The sequence below is a fragment of the Pezoporus flaviventris genome, unplaced genomic scaffold, assembly GCF_033815535.1.
Source record: "Pezoporus flaviventris isolate CSIRO_AGI_PZ_B2104156 unplaced genomic scaffold, CSIRO_AGI_Pfla_v1 ptg000013l, whole genome shotgun sequence".
Lineage (NCBI taxonomy): Eukaryota > Metazoa > Chordata > Aves > Psittaciformes > Psittacidae > Pezoporus > Pezoporus flaviventris.
The window spans coordinates 34,130,193-34,148,724 of NW_026892561.1; the positions used below are offsets into that span (position 1 = coordinate 34,130,193).

At 41.4% G+C, this 18,532-nt stretch overlaps 1 protein-coding gene across 9 annotated transcripts in view; it reads left to right on the forward strand.

Annotated features, from left to right (window-relative positions):
• Positions 1 to 18,532, forward strand: part of VEPH1 (ventricular zone expressed PH domain containing 1) — a 96,978-nt gene that overhangs the window by 43,665 nt on the left and 34,781 nt on the right. For 8 of the 9 annotated variants that reach the window (XR_009743204.1, XR_009743205.1, XR_009743206.1 and 5 more), the window contains 3 exons: positions 3,811 to 4,031; positions 10,969 to 11,178; positions 12,093 to 12,484. Coding sequence is in view for 5 of the 9 variants with exons in the window: in XM_061452670.1 (XP_061308654.1) it covers positions 3,811 to 4,031; positions 10,969 to 11,178; positions 12,093 to 12,484 (823 nt within the window). In the remaining 4 variants the exon portion in view is untranslated. Of the gene's footprint in view, positions 1 to 3,810; positions 4,032 to 10,968; positions 11,179 to 12,092; positions 12,485 to 13,688; positions 13,760 to 18,532 lie in introns of those variants that run through there. The other variant, XM_061452673.1, reaches the window with a different exon arrangement.

Sequence of the window (18,532 nt, forward strand, 5' to 3'; positions counted from 1 at the left end):
TCCACAATTGCCTGAGGTTGCATCAGACCATATGTGGTGACTGAAGGGTCCTTGTGGATCTTGTGTTATTTAGTAACACAGTGGATCTCCCGTAGTCCTCCTTTTCACTTGTAAAGGTTTTGTTTGCTTTACTCTGGTGGTTCCTTGTGCAGAATTTACCCCCACCCTCTTGTGAGCCAAGAGAAGACAGGTCGTGTCTGGATGCTCCCATGCAGATCAGGCTTCTTGAAAGTAAAAAAAAAATACCATTGGATTTCTCTGATGCCGACGGCATCACTCACTGCAACACAGACAATCAACCTATGATAAAATAACCAGGAAAACAGCTGGCATCATAAAAGCTGGACAGATCTTAAAGGCTCAGTATATAACAATGATTGCACCCATGAGAAAGAAGTAAAACAGTTCTCTGATCCACAAGCGTAACTGCGAAGTTACAAGTGTTAGTGTCCCAGTATTTAGATCAGGTCCAAGTAGAATCATGCAAGCAGCAAAATGGTCCCTGTAGACTGTTGCTGATGGGGGTGTCTCACAGCCCACCGTGGCGGCAATGCCTTCCTGAAAACCTCTCGTCACTTCTCCCCCTCTTCCTTTTCCTGCACTGGAGCCATGTTATAGATATGCTGTTAGATCTTACTTAGACGTGAACCAGCATCCCCTTCCTGGCCAAGCAAAACAAGTGGGAAATGGATCGACAATGGTAGTGTTGGAATTTTGTTTACTGATATTTTGACCCTTTATGGTACAGAATGCAAATATGAGCAGAAAATCCTTTCTGCTTACTTCTAGAAACAACCTCTTATGCTTTCCCTGAGCTGCTCTTTCCACCTTGGCAGTTCAGACAGACCCCTGGAGAGATGAGAGGTTTGGCTGAAAAGAGATCCTTTTATTTAAAGGTTGCCCTCCTGTTTACACACGCCACTTCTGTTGATGTTAGTGACAGTTTCATGGGCGAAGTTGAAATCAGACCTTGTCCCTTAACCATAAATTTGTGCAAAGCAAAACACCATCTTGGGGCACAGGTCAATTGAACATTTTAATAGTTGGGTTTGGTTTTTTTTTTGCCATCAGTTATGTTTGAACCAACTGGAAATTGGAGTTACTTCTGAAAGCCTTGTGATCTCTTTTGTAGTCTTCTGAGCCTGATTTTAAGACAAAGCAAAAACTTTGCCACACCTCATTGCTTGTGGTTTAGACCTTCACCTGCTGGCAGATACAATGTCATAACATGCAAGGGATGCTTATAAAAAATACATGAATGCATAAAATAAGCATTGTTAAAATAACAATGGGTTATGCACAGCCAAAGAGGCTGCCTGAAATTTTTTTGGATAAAAACTGTGGCAGGGATAATGACTGCTTTCATGTTGAATTATTTTGCTGCAATTTTGTTTTGTGTAACAGTTACACATTATATTACTCAGTAGTTTATTGTTCTTTTACTTCACTCCAGGCGAAGCATTTCAGCATGGCTGGAGTCCAGCTGGATCAAAGTGACATGAAAATGGTCAAAACTTCTCTTCCAGTTAGTCTGCTGCACAGTTTGTTTAGGAAACAAAAATGTGTTTTAAATGTTAATTGAGCCTGTGTTTATCTCTTGGAGGGAGGATCATCTTCCAAATAAACTAGTGAATATGTACCAAAAATTCAACCTCTTAAGCCATTGAGAAAAAAAAGGCTCATTCCATCACACCACCCCAGCCCATCTGAGGATGTAGCTGTAGTTTTCCTCATATGGCTGAAGGGAAGCAATTTGTCTGATATGCTTTTCTCATTTATCTCTGTCACGCTACGGTGTAGCAGATCCTTTTTTGTTTGAAATAAGTTGACTTTCTCTTCAAAAAATGTCTGTCTTGTGATGCTCAGGCCATGTTCTGCCAAAATCCCCCATGTATTTTATAGCCCAGCTGTATTTAGAATCAAACTTTCAGCAATTTTTTCTCTCCCGTTATGAGGTCCCAGAAGAGAAAAGGCAATAATGCTATTGCCCCGCAGAGTTTGGAGTACATGTATGGCACACAACTTCCTCTCCTTTTCTGCTAATATTCTGGGAAGAAGATAATTTTTTATTTTTGCTTTTGCTTGCATTTCATCACAAGCTCTAAAAGCAAAATATTTCCCCATTTCTGTACCAAGTGGGTTTTGCTGAGCAGAGACATACCCAGTTACCCCAGTGGAAGATCTGATATGAGCTCCTAAGTTAATTGCTGCTTTCCCTGCTGCTTTTCCCACTTAGAGATTTTTAGGACTCTGGGACCTGATACACTTATAACAGAAGAATTCTAATGCATTTCTTCACCTTTGGGATTTCTGGTTTAGTTTGTGAATTTGTACACATACATACAGAAATAGTTGGAACTGGAATTGTGTGCCTTTGCCAAGCAGAGATGATAAAGTATCTATGCTAGAAAATCCTTGCATATTTAATATTATTATATGAAATAGCCCCTTTAATCCTAATTTGTGGGGGATGCAATCTCGCTGATAAATTGGCAAGATCACATCCCCCTGAAAAACTGACTAGCAAAACTTCGGCTACAGAGGGCATATCAGACTTCAGTGCATTGGCAGTGATTGATACAACTTGCCAGACGGCACCTTATCGGATGTGATAAGATCTTAAAACAAAATCTCATTTTAAATGTGTCTTTGTTGCAGTGTTAGTCACAGGTCTAATCTGAGTGTTTCTCTTAAATGAATTGCTAAGAAAGGAGAGAAACCATGTGATTTATGAGATATTTTAACTTCTCACCACTTGTGCAAAGAGATTCCGATAGTCCCCCGGCTCTTGCCCACTGCACCTCACTCCTCTGCTGATGCTGTGCTGGAGATGTCCTGCTCGGTCTGTGCAGCACTGGTGACAACAGGCTTTTAGATGACATTGCTAAACATAGCAAATCAGCAACATCCAAGAGCTCCAGAAAGGAAGTCATGACTGGGAAATGTTTTATGGTCCGAGAAATAAATTTTCATTCCTTGCAAAATTAATTGTAACAACTAGTGGCATACGCAGAATTCACTGCAATTGTCTGATGCCCCTTGATTATTTGCAGTTATGGAGTGGACAGTAACATGGGAAAAGCAAAAACCTGAACATTAGCCCATTAATACAGGGGGGCTGTAATGAAGACACAAAACTGCAGCTGGATGTGAGTCATACAATGCCACAAACTAGCACAGACCTCAGCTGCGGGTTCCATTGAGCCTGCAGGTTTTAACGTTTGTGTCTCTGCTAATACCTGTGTAAGCTCAATGTGCAACAGGTTGGGTTCAGACACGAGCTAAAAGACCCTCAGGCAGATGATCCTGTGAACTTGAGCAGCGTGCATGAGTGTGTGCCCCCTTACAAGAGAGTTTACCTGCCACAAACAGCAAGGAATAAAGCAGAAAAAGGGCAAAGAAACTGGGTATGGGAAGGTAAAGTAGCTTGGCCAGACTCATAAGGCTTATCAAAGGAAAAAGGGGAACTAGGTCTGCTGCTGGTGCTGTGATCACTGACCCAGGCTGATCGACCATGCTAGAGCAACGCAGGCGCCTTCAAAAACGCTTTATGGACTCTGACTCTAGGTCTGAAGGGGTGACAAGGTGTACTAAAGTTAGGCTGGGTTAATACCAAGAGGAATAAACGTAATGTCAATAGTACACAAAAATAAACTGTGTTTGATGCAGTTGTCTTTTTGTTATTTATCATGGGGTAGCCACTATTCCCCAGTGACGTTTTAATCAACAGCGTGCATGCAAATGTCCCTTGCGCAAGCAAACAATGAATTAATTTGTTTAAAATTGTTCTTCTCTTCTTACATTTTCTAGGAGCGAGCCAGAATATGCCTGATGTATTTGGTGAACCAGCTGGCCAACATGGAGCACTCATTTCACCATATTCTTTTGCTGGAAATTAAGAGTCTTACTGACACTTTCTCAAGCATCTTGGGCGCCCAGAGCAGAGATATCTACCGCATGAGCAACAGTTTCACAGCCATAGCCAAGCTCCTCGTCCGACAGCTAGAGAATGATAACATGTCTGGAGCCAGGTAAAGCTCATTTTTGTATGATAAAGCTACAGCCATCTCTATGGCTGTGTGAGACAACGTAAATTTATATTAAATATACTCAAGTTGCAATGAATGATCAGCAGAAAGTAACAAGTACTGCAGTTCCTGTAAGTCACTACATTGCCATTTTCATATTGATCTTGATATCCTTCTTGTATCATTCCAGTATATACTCACTTAGCCTTTGGATTGTGTTATTTATAGGGTCAGGTAAGCATGCGAAGTAGTTTACCAACACCTGATGGGCAATATCCCTAACCTGAGGAATGCATTTCAAATGCAGGCATAAGGATGATTGACACTGAAGTAGAATTCTGTAATTAAAGGGTGGCAGTAAGAGCTGTGGGTGCACTGCAGACACCAACTTTGGGCTGTCAGGCAGAATGACCGCCAAACATCATACACCAGAAATTGCGTCATTTGGCACTGAAGAATAAAGAAGCTGTTCAAGTTTTAGCGCTTAAAGGGTAGGAAGAAAGCTATGTCTCAGATAAGTAGACTGAGGCAGTCTAAAATTCTTCAGTTAAAAATAAATCGGTGAGGTCAGGCTACACAGTTATCATTGAGTTTATTCTAGAAGATAGCCACTGACGCTGATGAGAACAATGACTGGCATAGCTGCCTCATAAAGGTTTGCTAAAAAAGGTCTGAAAAAAAAATTCTCAAACTTGTATGAAAAGATGTTCTGTTCACTCAGCTTCTTTTAAACATATCTCAGCCTCTTTTAAATGTGCATCCTAAAGTTAAACCATTTGGAGTGCTGCTGCATTTGTCAGTAAAAGTGCAAGTGTTATTGAAATATATGGTAGTAGTCACTTTTAATTAAGGAAGGACTTACAATTAGCATTGTGTATACTGAAGTAGGTCAAGAGGGCACAAAGGAATAGTAATTGAAAAAATTTAACACAGATGTCAGAAAATTCATAACCATGAGGGATAGCCTTGGAGACAGACTTGTAGAGCTGGAGCCAAAACATTGAGGTCATTCAAGAAACAATTAATTGGTAGCCTGGAGAGAGTTAAAAATGAAAAAGGAGAGGAGCCCTGATATAGCTCCTCATTTTACGAGGCTGTAAGAAAACTTCACCTGGTGGCTGTAATCTCAGCTGAAATCAAGCCCTCAGCATTTGTTTATATAAAGCTTCATTGGAGATAGTGAAAAAAATGGAGATAGTAAAATGAGCATACAATGACATACATGTTTTCCAAACTAGTCAAGTTCAACTGGGACAGATGTCACTTAGTAAATGGGACCAGAAGAATGTCACGTGCTCTGGGAACCACAGTGAAGCAGGACAGGAATTGAGGCTTCAGTAATAAAGTATAATAATTTTTCACAGAACCCATTGTGGTCCCCTGATTTACAGTAGAAAAATTATTTGTTAAAATGTTATGATATTTCTATTCCTTATTATCTCATGTGCTTAACATTTATCTCTAGAGTTAGTTGATAAAATGAGTAAAAAGCAAGAAAAGCTTTAATTAAGAATGTTATTGTGTTTGCCTGTTCCTCTCTAAAATTCCCCTTTGTTAAGGATTGGCTTTACTGAGGAGTAGAAGCTTCTTTATCTGTGTGAGTGTGGTTACAGATGCAAGATACTGTTTGGTTGGACAGTCTTGCTGGGGAGAAGGGAGGTAATTATATTTTTCAGTTGATTTTTCAGAAGATATCCTTATTTTCCCTCAGGAGAAAAATTCTACTGCTTCTACTGAGCATGAAAGGAAAATGCTTTGGTTGTTTGCTTCTTTAAGTTGTACTTGCTTCCACATGGCAAGTTTGAGCACAGCCATGCATATAAGTGAGTGAAAATGTACTGCCTTCTTTGGAGTCTAAGAGTTGCCACGGGGTCCAGGGGACAGCCTCCGGAGGGTGAAAAGTAGGGGCAGACCATGAAAATGCATCCACTTTATCCCAGGGCTGCACTGAGGCTGCTTGGAGGTTATTCTGGTTTAAGGAAGGACATTCCTCCTTCCTTTTTGTTTTGGTTTTATTGGGTTTTAACATTTCTGTGGATAAATTGCTGCTATTATGAAACCAGACAGTCCCTGTGATGCAGCTGTGCTTGCCACAAGGAGGCTGTGAGTGTAGCCAGAAGTGCTGGGAAGGAAAACCTGTTCCTGCTGCTCCTCTGGGTAAGGACCAGTGTCTCAGGACGTCTGCTGCAGCAGGGTCTGCCTTGCACGCAGCTGTCTCAAGCCAGTGGCAGGGCCTGGACCCTTTCAAACAAACCTTTCTGAAATGATTTCTTTTTCTCCATCTGCTGCTTGATATTTTAATTTTTTTGTTTAATTGTAATTTTATCCCCCACCAATCATCTGTGACCCTGGTTGCTTGCAGCTGCCATCATCCTGTTATCTCAGTGTGGCTCTGAGAGGTCACGGTGAAACACTGACTTTTCACAGTTACATTTTTTAGGTATTTGGTTTTATATTTCAGGCCTGTATCAAGCAAAGTATCTGCTAAATCAGACAAGAACAAGTACGACAGCAAATAAGGCTAAGAGCTCTTCACTTAATCAGAGTTTATTCTGACTTGTACTAGCAAAAGTGGGATCGGTCCAGACACTGACATGGAAATACCCTCCTAGCTCCAGAGCTGCTGCAGTTACTGAACTGCAGTGATTTTTAAAGAGCAGCAATCCAGAATATTTGTGCTGTGAAAGGAAAACAGGATTTTAAAATGTGTGGCTGGATTATAACCATTCCTTCCAGAATCATGTGTTTACATAAGAAGAAACTGATTTCTTTAGAGCGATGGCTGGCTTGGAGTTGTTTGACACAGGGAATTTTACATGCAGTTAGTGGAGAATATAATTAAAACCATGTGATGCTCTGTTGCCCCTTACTGTCACAAAATTGCACGTTATTCAGTCTCAGAGGTACTTTTTTAAGAACATGGAGTTTTAATGGACTGATTCAACCCAGAAGTATAGCATGGTCTATTGAAAGAAGGCAAGAAACAAAAGTAAGATAATTAAATGGCACTTCCAAGTCCTTAATCTGGGTAAGAACAGAGAATAACAGGCTATACCAGTGCTGCTCAATTTAGTGTCATGATTGGATGAAATTATCTTTTTTCCTTAAGGGAGAGGATAGGTCTAGCACATGGCATCATTTGGTATTCCTTTGCCATTCATTTGCCTTTCATTTTCTACAGTGTCCTTTAAATCAACATGTAGGAGTGAAGAGAGCTGTAATAGCATCTAAGACTTTCCTATACTGGTAAGGTGTTATGGTGTGATTTAATTCAGCAGAAGCACCAAGAAGCCTGTCTGCATGCAGCATCCCTTGCCACTTCATGTCCTGCCTGGCTCCCAGGAGCAGCTGCCCTGCACGCAGCACCTGCCACTGCCTGCTGTCTGTGTTTGTCAGCAACAGCTATTGAAATGTTCCGGCTTCTACCATCAGTATCTGTGAGTGCAGAGGCTGTGAGTGGCATTGCCTGTGAAATGACAGAGGATGCAGCCTTCAGCTCCCTGTGGAACCTCAACCTTAAATATTATCTGGCTGATAGTGTTTCCATGATAATTCCTAGCAATAATTTGGAAGCTCCTGATGGGCTTCCCAACCATGACCCAGAGGTTTTGAGATTGCCATTGCTGTCCACCACTTGTCTTCTTCAAACCTGAAGGTCCATTGTATTTGGGGAGATGATTATGCCTGTTCATTGATGAACCCCAAGGACTCACAGTTGATCCATTTGTGTTGCCTCCATCCACAGAGTTGAAGCCCTGGAAGCAATCCCATCTCACATGTATTTTTAGCAATTTCCATTTGTGTATGCTCTTTTCTCCCATTTTAAGCACCTGACTGGTGTTGTTATAATCGTGCTGGTGGTCTGGAGAAATGTTTTGCAGGACTTGCTGACCTGTATACTTAGGTCTCTTTCTGAAGAGAATTTTAAAGCAGTGAAATGGTGAGTAGCATAGTACTGTCTTTTCAAGCCAGGTCCTTATGATTTCTTTATAGGTTTGTGCATCCTTTTCCTCTCAAAAACAGCCTGAGCTTTGGTGTAATCTGATCCTGCTCCAGCAACCTCAGTAATGTACTGAATGTCTCCTGCCAAGATTTCAAACAATTGTTTATTTTACTGTTGCTGGAAGGGGAGGCCAGCAGGAAGGCCTGCCAGGCATCCCGTTGGGCACAGGGTGGAGGCTTCATTGAATGTTTCACTTGGGGTATGTGCTTTTGGCTTCCTGGGAATTGATAACATGTAAAGCAGGTACATGTGAGAGGCATGCCAGGGCTGAGTGCTCTGACTTCCTCATGTAGTGCTTGCAGTTGCCCTGAAACTGCAGGCAACAACCAGGTCAAAACCAAGGTGGTGGCTTGAGGAACACCAGGCGGCAATGAGCCTTCTATGCACTAACTTATTGCTGCTTCACAGGATTCATCAATGTGTTTCTTTAGAAGGATTTTCTTGTATTTCCTTTATAAAGCCACCAGAGTTCAACAGGAGAATGATGGACAAAAAAATGCTGTTGTAAAAGGCCATTTTTATTTCCAAACATCACCAGGGCTTGCTGGTTTGGGTCTGTCATTCGAAAACCACATCAGCCCCCTCCCTGTGGCCAGAAGGTTTTATATGTATTTACATACGTAACAAGACATTTTTCTTAGCACATAGTTCCCACAATGGAGCAGCGTTAAGAGTGATCTTGGAGTGACAGCTTTCTAACGAATTAAATCTTGTCTTCCATCTCCAGACAGATTTGTTAGTAAAGGTCAAACCGTGGTTCTTAATTACAGAAGAATATTTTTTTCAGTGTTCTGCACTGTTAATATCTTTTGAGATCTTGCCTAAATTAAAAACAAGACAAAACTTACCAACTCCTCTGAGAAATATCCTGAGCTGCCTTTATCAAAACAAATGAAAAAGTGCATTTTGTGACGCAGGATTTGTGAGTTTGGTTTTGTTTTTTTTTTAACATGCTTTTTTGTTCCCACAATTGGTAATTTGCCTTATTTGAGAGATTTTAATAGGCTTTCCAACTGTGAGCATGACACGTTGAGACTCTGCTGCTTTGAAAGGCTGTGTTAAAACTCTTATTTGTGGCTTTCCATATCCGTATTTTACAGATTTAGCTATTCAGATGTTTCCTCATCAGGAAAAAAAACAACCGCCACCAAACAAGCAAACAAACACACACAAAGAAATGGTCAGAAGTAAAATGAGCTCTAAAGAGCTGTGGGTAGAGTTTAAAAAGTAAATACTGTCAAATACCCCTTAATTCCCTGAGATTTCTAATTGTCTTCATACTGCCTTCATGACTTTTTTGTCCAATTACTCCATAGTTGCAGGAGTAAGATGGAAACGTAGAAATCCCCAACAGAAGGCACCCCCCTGAAGAGGGGAAGGAGCAACAGTGGTTTTGCCACATGTGCTGTTGGTCCCCCAGGAAATTCAGTCCTGGTGTTGCATAAAGACCAAGCAGCATCTTCAAAGAAGAATACAAATATCCAAGGGTTAGGTCTCTTGCAAATGGCTCAACATTTGGAGAAGCCGAGCCTCACTGTGGGCTGTGAGCTGTGTAGGATCCTACCAACAAACTCCATTTTCAGAAGCTCAGTTTTGGGGAATCCAGCAGTCAGACTGAAAACCTTAACCTAGGAAACCTGGATTTGGGCATGGAAAAGGCTGCACTTGGGATAGGGTGCAACACTGGTGTGCCTGCCCTTGCCCTGGTAAGGGGTGGTGGGTCTGTCACCCTGGGATCCTTCTGCAGAGGGTTTCTGCTGTGCCCTGTGGCTTTGGCAGTAGCGATTACTGCCCCTGCAGCACCATGGCTGGGCCTCCAGCAAAGACGGTATTTTTCACTGGTAAAAAGACATTTTAATGGCTAGAAAGCAAATTTTTAACATCACTATATTGGACAGCATATTTCTTTTTGTTCCATAAGATTAACAGCTTCCTTTAAATTTATTTTAAAGTTATGTTCAAATCATAGAATCATAGAATCGTTAGGGTTGGAAAGGACCTTAAGATCATCTAGTTCCAACCCCCCTGCCGTGGGCAGGGACACCTCACACTAAACCATGGCACCCAAGGCTCTGTCCAACCTGGCCTTGAACACCGCCAGGGATGGAGCATTCACAGCTTCCCTGGGCAACCCATTCAAGTGCCTCACCACCCTAACAGGAAAGAATTTCTTCCTTATATCCAATCTAAACTTCCCCTGTTTAAGTTTTAACCCGTTACCCCTTGTCCTATCACTACAGTCTCTAATGAAGTGTCCATCCCAGCATCCTTATAGGCTCTGAAATTGTGTATTAAAAGATTGTATTCTAAAACTAACATAACAGTCAACTTTAAAACAAAACGGCTTGTCCTGCAGTCCTACCAAGTTCATCTAAACTCACTGTTTTCTATTTCTCTTTTGCTGAACTTCAATCACATTGCTTAGAACTTTTATTGAGCCTGTTTCTGTACTTGTGCTGAGTTTTGAGACATGTTTTCCTTACTCAGAATACAATAATTCAGGAGGAACTGCGTGCACTTTTGTCAAACTTTTAAAACCACAGACTTTTATAAACTCTACGATTAGCTTGACTTGAAATTTATTAAAATAATGTAGTAAGTTGCTGTTTAGCAAGCTACAGAGAATAGTTTAAATTCAATTGGAAAACTTTTTGCTATGGGACCACAGGGTAAAGAGTGGGGTTTTGCTTATGCAGATACAGCACATGAGGTTTCTTATCCGGTGTTGTCAGAGATGTTGAATGTTTCTGATCCATCTGACAGAGACATTGATTCAGAAGATGCTTTTGAAAATGATTAATCAACCTCTAGGAGAATCTCTGCTGAAACATAATTATTTTACCAGAAACATAATAAAGGTCACAGGCAGGAATGCAGCATCAGCATCACTATGAACACAGTGTGCCAGAGTTAAATCTCTGCTTTCTACTTCCTTAGGATGCAAAATGATACTGAAACAGAATCTCCTGCACCAGTGGATGACTTAAAATCTGTTATGAATGGAAGTGAAGAGGATGAAAAGCTTCAAGTTAAAATACAGGCTTTTGAAGAGAAAATAAATGTCAACAATGGTACTCCTGGCTCAGTGCGGAGATACAGTTTAGGCCAGGTTTCTAAAGAAGAAAGGAAGGATATGAGATTTAACAGGTATGGCTCTGTAAAACGTGTGAGTGCTTTTCATGAATATAAGTTTATAAGTTTTGCAATAAAAGTTTATGCAAACATTGAGTATTTGACCCACTTGATGCCTTTGGCCATTGTAATTCTAATTTTAACTAAGTCTCATACCCATGAATTCAAAGGCTGGTTAAAACTTTCCTAAATTATTTATTTAATCTCTTGTGCCCTACACCAGTATAAGGGATGAGAAAATATTTGCATACAGATATTACTAGAAAGGAAAATACAGAGACTTTTCTTGAGTATTATTGCTAACAATAAGTATCAAATGTCTGAATAGAGTTTTGCCTGTGGGCTGTGAGATGAGTATGTCTCTCCTGGGACCCTGGGTTAGATAGCAGCTCAGACAGCAACATGCACCCACAGTGTCTTTAAGTTGCTTGTGCACTGCAGCGTTGCAGCAGAGCTTTTCCTGCTCCAGTATTTGCCTTTTCAGCCACTTCACTTTCTACCCTTTTTACTCTTACAGAGGTTTAACTTCATCCTCAGCATATAGGTATGGGGCAATGAAGAACTGGAGGCTGAATCTTGGTTCAGTTAAATGGCACTGGATGGCATTTTTATGATGTGCTCAACAATACATATATTCCAGTCCTGGGGTTTCAAGTTTCTTGCACGTAGGCTGACAAGCTCCCTCCATGGCATGCAGATGTTGTGATATATGGATATTATTTAGTTTCATTTGCTTATTAAAGCTGTGGCTTGCATTTTGCTTTTGAAATGCATATCTACCAAAAGAGACTTGTTTCTGGCTAAGTGAGCCCCACACTCAGCTCTCTGAGCCAGCTGCACAGAGGTAACTCAGAAGAGCATGTGTCTGGGTGATTTTTGTGTCTGACCTCTACTCCAAAACCTTTGTTCTTTCCTTTATCACCTTCCAGGTCTAAAAGCCTCGCTTTGCATGCAGTCTGCATGAAGGGCATAAACTCAGAGTGTGGACAGGATGAGGACAATGGGGAGATAACTGCTGGTATCTCCTCGGAGATCTACATTAGCCAAGAAAATGACAAATTGCCTTTCAATGCTGATACTGAAGCAATGCAACTGGGAAATTCTTTGGTTTCACACCAAAGTATCGATTACATGGAATCAACAAATTTGCCAGACTCTACTAAAGAAAAGGCCCTCGAAGGAAGCACAGAGGCAGCGATGAGCCCCAAGGAATACCAGGATAAGCTCTACTTGCACTTGAAGGAAAACCTGGGTAAAGTGAAAGCATATGTCACAGAGATGGGGAGAAAAATTCCTATCCCTGATCAGTGTGTTGTTGAAGGTAAGAGCTCCAAACCTTCCCAGTTACGAGAACTTTAACACTATGCTGAAAGTCCTCTCAAGGTCCAAGCAAATGGGTAGCAAAGACTCTCTAGCACAGAGCTCATGGATGGAGAAGAGCATTAGTTTTATAAAACAGTGTCATTCCCAAACTGCAATGTTTTGAAACCTTCCAGGACTGTTGTTCTTTTCCTTCAGGGATATAGCTTTTGGCTGTCATAGGGAACAAACCCCGAGCTCTCTGGAAAAAGGCAGGAACTGTCACACTTAGCTGAAGAGATGTTGCAGTGAGGTAGGACTGGCACTGCCTCTGGGCATGTCTGTAGGGCAGAAAAGCAAGGGGAATGTGACCTGGCTCCAGGCTGTAAGTTATGGAGCTGTGTGAACAGTTGTGGAGAGTCAAGTACCACAGACTGTGTGTGCCATGGGTTGCACTTGGCCACACAGGTGTATGGATAAGCACATGCTAATATTTAAGCCTCCTTCTTGGCGTGCTGGGCTAGTGTAGAGCAGATCTGTGTCTCCTTCCTCATTATCATGATGTTATTAAATCAGGACCCTCAGGTCAACACATTCCAGTCTAAACACAAAGCTCCTTGGGGGCACAACAGAATGAGATCCCCAGTGCATCAGGTTGGATCCTATCTCACCACCTCCCTGGGGTTGTTTAATGTTTTCTGCTTTCATCAGGGGTGGCATTTGTTTTCAAGTGCGAGAAAACTGGGTTTATGAGACTGCGGGGGAGGCCGGTGATGCACTGCTTGATGGGTCTTTGATACTTCTCTTTGAAGTAAATACTTTAGGTTGGTGTGTGAGACTCTTATTTACATGAATTTGTGTGCATCTAACCACTTGCTGGTAGTTGTGAACTATTCACAGCTCAGCCCTTCAGTGGACCATGTTGATTCCAAAGAGTAGGTGACTCCATAAATCAAACTGATTTACCGCCACGTAACACCTCATCTTCTAATACTACAGAACTTCAGGCCCATCAGATATCAACTTCTGTGGATAAAATATTTGTTTGTTTACTTTTTCAGTGTTCAAGAAACTGAAAAGTAGTTTCTACCCATAAAAGGGATATAACCGTATTTTAAAAGCTATGTTTCTGAAGAGTATTCTAAATATCTTAAATTCCACATATACTACTTGAAATAGTTACTTGACACAATTAATGATAAAACTTTTGTTCTGTAAAATTGCAGTGGAAACATGAGAGTGAACAAGCTGGCTTTTCAAGTGCTGAGTGGTATGACCTTGCATTAATCAAATGCAATAAGTTCAATATTTCTAAATGCATTGCTCAGTTTCCTTTCTGAAGTACTTATTATGACATGTTCTAAGCATGTGACTATTTCTAAATTCATTCAAACTATTGTAATTTCCTGAAAATCCTCAACTAGCATTCTTAGGGAAATTCTTTGAGTGGGGACACATGTGCAGATCAGGAGATTTATGTGACTCATTCTAAATATGTTGAAGAAATCTGGCTCACTATTCAGGGGATAGTTTTGTTAATATTTTAGATATTAAATAAATCACCCCATAAAAACTTTCAGTTATTGGACTCCTGTGATTCCCGCACACTCTAAAGGCCTATTCAAATGTGCAGGGCTTACTTTTCAAATAAGATGTTTAGAAAATAGTAAAATAATTTTAGAAAATATTAATATACATAGTTGGCTAATTTTACATTGCTTATATAGTTTGTTGAACTGGAAAATTAATATGCAAACCATGGGAAATATTAAAAGATATGCACTTAAGAGCACTCTCCCATGAAACAGAGTAAAGGAAATAGTGGCAAAATGTGCTGCAAGAAAATAGCACTGCAGTGTGCTAATAACAGAGGGCACAAATTTCCCCACATACCCTTTTGTTGGTCATGCTTTTCTTGGGTTTTCAAGTGGTAGCTCACACACAGGTCAACAGACCGTTAATGTCGCTTGTAAGAATTTCTATGTAATAAATGGGTCAAATTCTGTTCACTTAAACAGAATTCAAACCCCTGCTTGCATTTCTAATGACGATGATGTCCAACCTCTGGGCAGACTGTCTGTGAATATGGGGAATGCTTTACTGCTTAAAAGTGAGACTGGATGGCATCCCCAAAAGGATGCTGTGATGACACACTGGTGAGAACAGAAGGTGCTTGCATGCCTTTGGGTACATCCAGAATTAGCGTGTACAGCCCATGCCAGATATGGGGTCACTGATACCAAGAACAGTAGGAATGAAAGCAAGAGGTTGCTGAAGGTTTTCCAAATATGGAGTCACTGCCTTGCAGAAGGACAGAGGACATTCAGTTCACTTCTCAGTAGCTGGGGGAAAAAAGCAAGAGAAGAATTATTAAGAAAATTAGATACATCAAATGACATCATTATGGCATTGTCTGCATTAAGTGGAGCCTGAATCTTGAAGGACAAATGAGACTAGTAAGCACGAGTATGAGGATACTCAGGGGCCTCCATATGAAGAATGGCCTTGGACTCCGCAGTCCAGAAAAGAGACAGCTGACGGAGATTTGCAATATCTTAAAGGACTGAGAAGATTAATTGGGAGTGGTGGCTCACTGTCTATCCTAATACGAGTTCTAGAGAACATGTAATGAAGTTGTCAGGAAGCCAATTCAAAATACACAAAACAGGCACCTCTTAACACATAATTATATACATATAATTAAATGGAAGAGCTGACTGCTACAGTACATAAGTATGTTGAAAAGGGTACCTGTTTTCAAAGGTGGTTATGTAAATTCAGGGATCAGAGCCATTCAAGAGTTATCAAAATAATATCACCCAACTCTGGAAATGCTGGAACCACGGATGGAGGTACCAGAAGGGAAGTTACTGCTGTGTGCTTGTTCTGTTCTTGCACTCCTCACTTACAGCTCTCTTACTTGCCCTTTGCAAGCTAATGCCAGGATGAGGTCCTGATGGGGCTTTCTGACTCGAATCAGAATTGCTGTTTGAACATCCCTTGAAAGGACAAAAATTGAGAAAATTTGTTTTCTTAACCAAATTATTACAACTCACAATGTCATAGGCACTCTTGACTCTGAGTGTGGGTAAGGGGGCAGATCTGATTACCAGGTTCCCTGCATGTCTTTGGTTGCATCCTCTGCTCTGTAACACTGTCTCTGATTTGTAAACTTTCTTTTTTGCTGTTGAGTCAGACATTTGCTGTGTAGGTCTTACCCTCACAAAATGTTTTTGCTTTATGGGGTGTGCTTTTTCAGTCTTCTTGTTGTCTTATAAGATCATTTGAATTACACTGTGTGTCAAAATTTATGCATTATTAACTTAAGTGTTAGGTTTTACAGCTGTGAAGGGATTAAGAGCTGCAAGGGTGGACCCATGATGTGTCTGTGACAGTCTGAAGATGTCTCCTATACACATTGAAAAATTGACATGTCCTCAGCTCTCTTATCTGACTTAGTATTTACTATTTTTGGCTTCAAGCAGAGAAGAGTTATGCACTGGGTGATGATCCTACAGCAGAAGCAGGGTTAAGGCTGGGCTGTTAGCCAAAATGTCTTTTACTAAGGAAATGTTTAAGTTGAGGGTGTTTTGAAGAACAGACAAGCTACAACAGCTTACCAGATGCGTGTGTGTAAACGCATACATGAATCTCTTGGAACTAGCACTGCAGTCATAGAGGGGATTTAAACTGGGGCAGAAAGAAGGCATTCAAAACCACAAAAATCCATTTATTTTAGTTTGTTTCAGTTTGTTGCTGATGGTTTGGTTCACTTCCTGCTTAGTTTGAACCACTTTGCCCAGATTCCCATTTCTGCCATACCTTAACAATTTGAGGCATTCTTTTATGTCATGTTCATCACTTTAATCCTCTTAATCCTGTGGATCTTTCTCTCAAAAAAATAAAAAAGAAAGCCACCATGTTTGTGAGATGCTTTAGCTTTCACAGAGCTAAGCAAACAGTTTTCATCTGCCTATATTTTTCCAAATGGTTTGTGATCTTACATCTTATCGGTACCTCCAGGATTTTACAGATAGCAGTGGCCCAGTCTTGTGCAGCTATAAATTCCTGAATACTCCTGAGTTTGATCGTTGTTTTTCAGTATACACTGGGCAGGAGTTCCGCTGTTTTTGGGTCCCAGTGGTTAAGAGCAAGAGACTGTGTTCAAGATTCCCACATTGCATTTGCAGTTTCTCCACTGGCCACAGTACGTGCTCTCTGAAAAGTCTTTCAGCCTTTCTGCTTTTCTAGGTCTCAATGTACCATTCTGGGGAGATAGGGCTGGCAGCAGTTTGAGGAGGTTGCTTTGAAAGGCTTAGGTGAAAGATGGCATTCCTGTATTACTCATTATTGGTGTTATGACCTGCCAGAGTTGGCTTAGGGAGTGCCACAACATCCAGCTGGAACCTGAACCCATTCTCAAAAGAGTGTAACACAATTACTGCTTCATGGGGCAATTTTTAGGTCTCGTGCATGTTGGATGACTTATTCTTGTTTCCCAGATACACAGGGATGGTGGATAAAATGCATGGGTGTGTGCATTCTGCCTCTGGGAGTGGCTGATGTCAGATGGTTCCCAGACACAAGACTGTATAGCTGCTGGATTTGGTTATAATTTGAGGGCAGGTCTTTGTTTTCCACTCTAGTTCTACTTGCTCTTGGATAAATGGGATAAAACTGCCACCATTAATGCCTACAGCTCAGAGCATTGAGTGTCAAGCAAGATGCTGAAAAGAAAGCATTTTATAACTGTGTGTAGAGGATGCTGTGAAGGATTTGCACACCTCCAGCCTGCCTACCCACCTTTTTAAAAGGGTAGAGCACAGGGAGATCATTCAATCCTTAGTCACTGAAGCCACATTCAAAATGCCATGCCATCCAATGAAAAATAACCATTTTATAGTAGTGAGTCACTCCTGGCTCCTTGGTGCCCTACAGGAGGAAACAAACAGCAAACATTTTGTGGGATTAATAGTAATGCTGAAAGAGGAGGCAGTGGCAGGGGAAACAGGTTGCAGTATGCTGGCCCTAAATCTGGTTGTTGTTATGTTTTATGCTGTACTGAGAGATAATCGGTACCATATGATGGTATAGATGGAAAAGTTCATTGCTCCCCTGCTGTGCTTGCCCCTGCACCGGTCTGATAAATTCCAGCATTCCATAAGCCAAATGTTGATTTGGAACAGATGGACCTCTGGTCCTTCAGTGGGATCACAAAGTTTCATAGGTTCAGGCCAGCATTTCCAGAGATCAACTCTGCTGCTGCTCAGCCAAAAGAAAATATCAGTTGGCATTTTATTCTACAGGACTGGTATTTCAAATGCATCCCAAATGCGAGGGCAGGCAGTGAGAATGGAAGTGCTAACTCACAGGATGGCAATTGCACTCATGGTGAGCTGTGTCGTTAGACCATGGAGAAACTCCAAGTGCAACTGGGAGCGTAATAGGAACATGAACACACTCATAACTTGCTGCCTTCACGTATGTGATAATAGGAAATCATGTGTGCTTTACACCTAATCTGGAAGCATCAATTTAAACAGGCTGGTCTCCAGATGCGCTTTACCTGGTAGCTGGGAGTATGCTGGTGGGGTGGTGTAATCACTCTCTTGGGGGAAAAGCCAAGCCAGAGGACTTCGACTTCTGAGCTTCTGGGTGGGACCAGGATGGACCTAATGGTTCTTCCTGTGTCCCTCCTCACCCCGCTGTGCAGGCAAGGTGAGCCAGGCTGCGGGTGCTGGGCAGAGGCAGCTGAAGGATGCAGCTGGGACACGAGCACCAGGCATCAGCAGGACCAGGGTATTTTCTCAGGATCCCACTTTCCTGCGCACACCTTATGGGTTCTTTGCATGTCTGTATCAGTACAGGCAGCAGAAACGTAAATGCACTTTTGATTCTGAAGATGGGACAATGTGGCAGAGATACTTTCCTGTTGTATCTTCCCACATGACAAAGGATTTTCATTGCCCTAATAGTAAAGGGAAGGAAGCTAAAAGGTTTTATAAAGTTAAGCTGATGTGTACATTCTCAAATGTGGCCTTTGCCACTCAGATTTGGACTCTGTGTATTG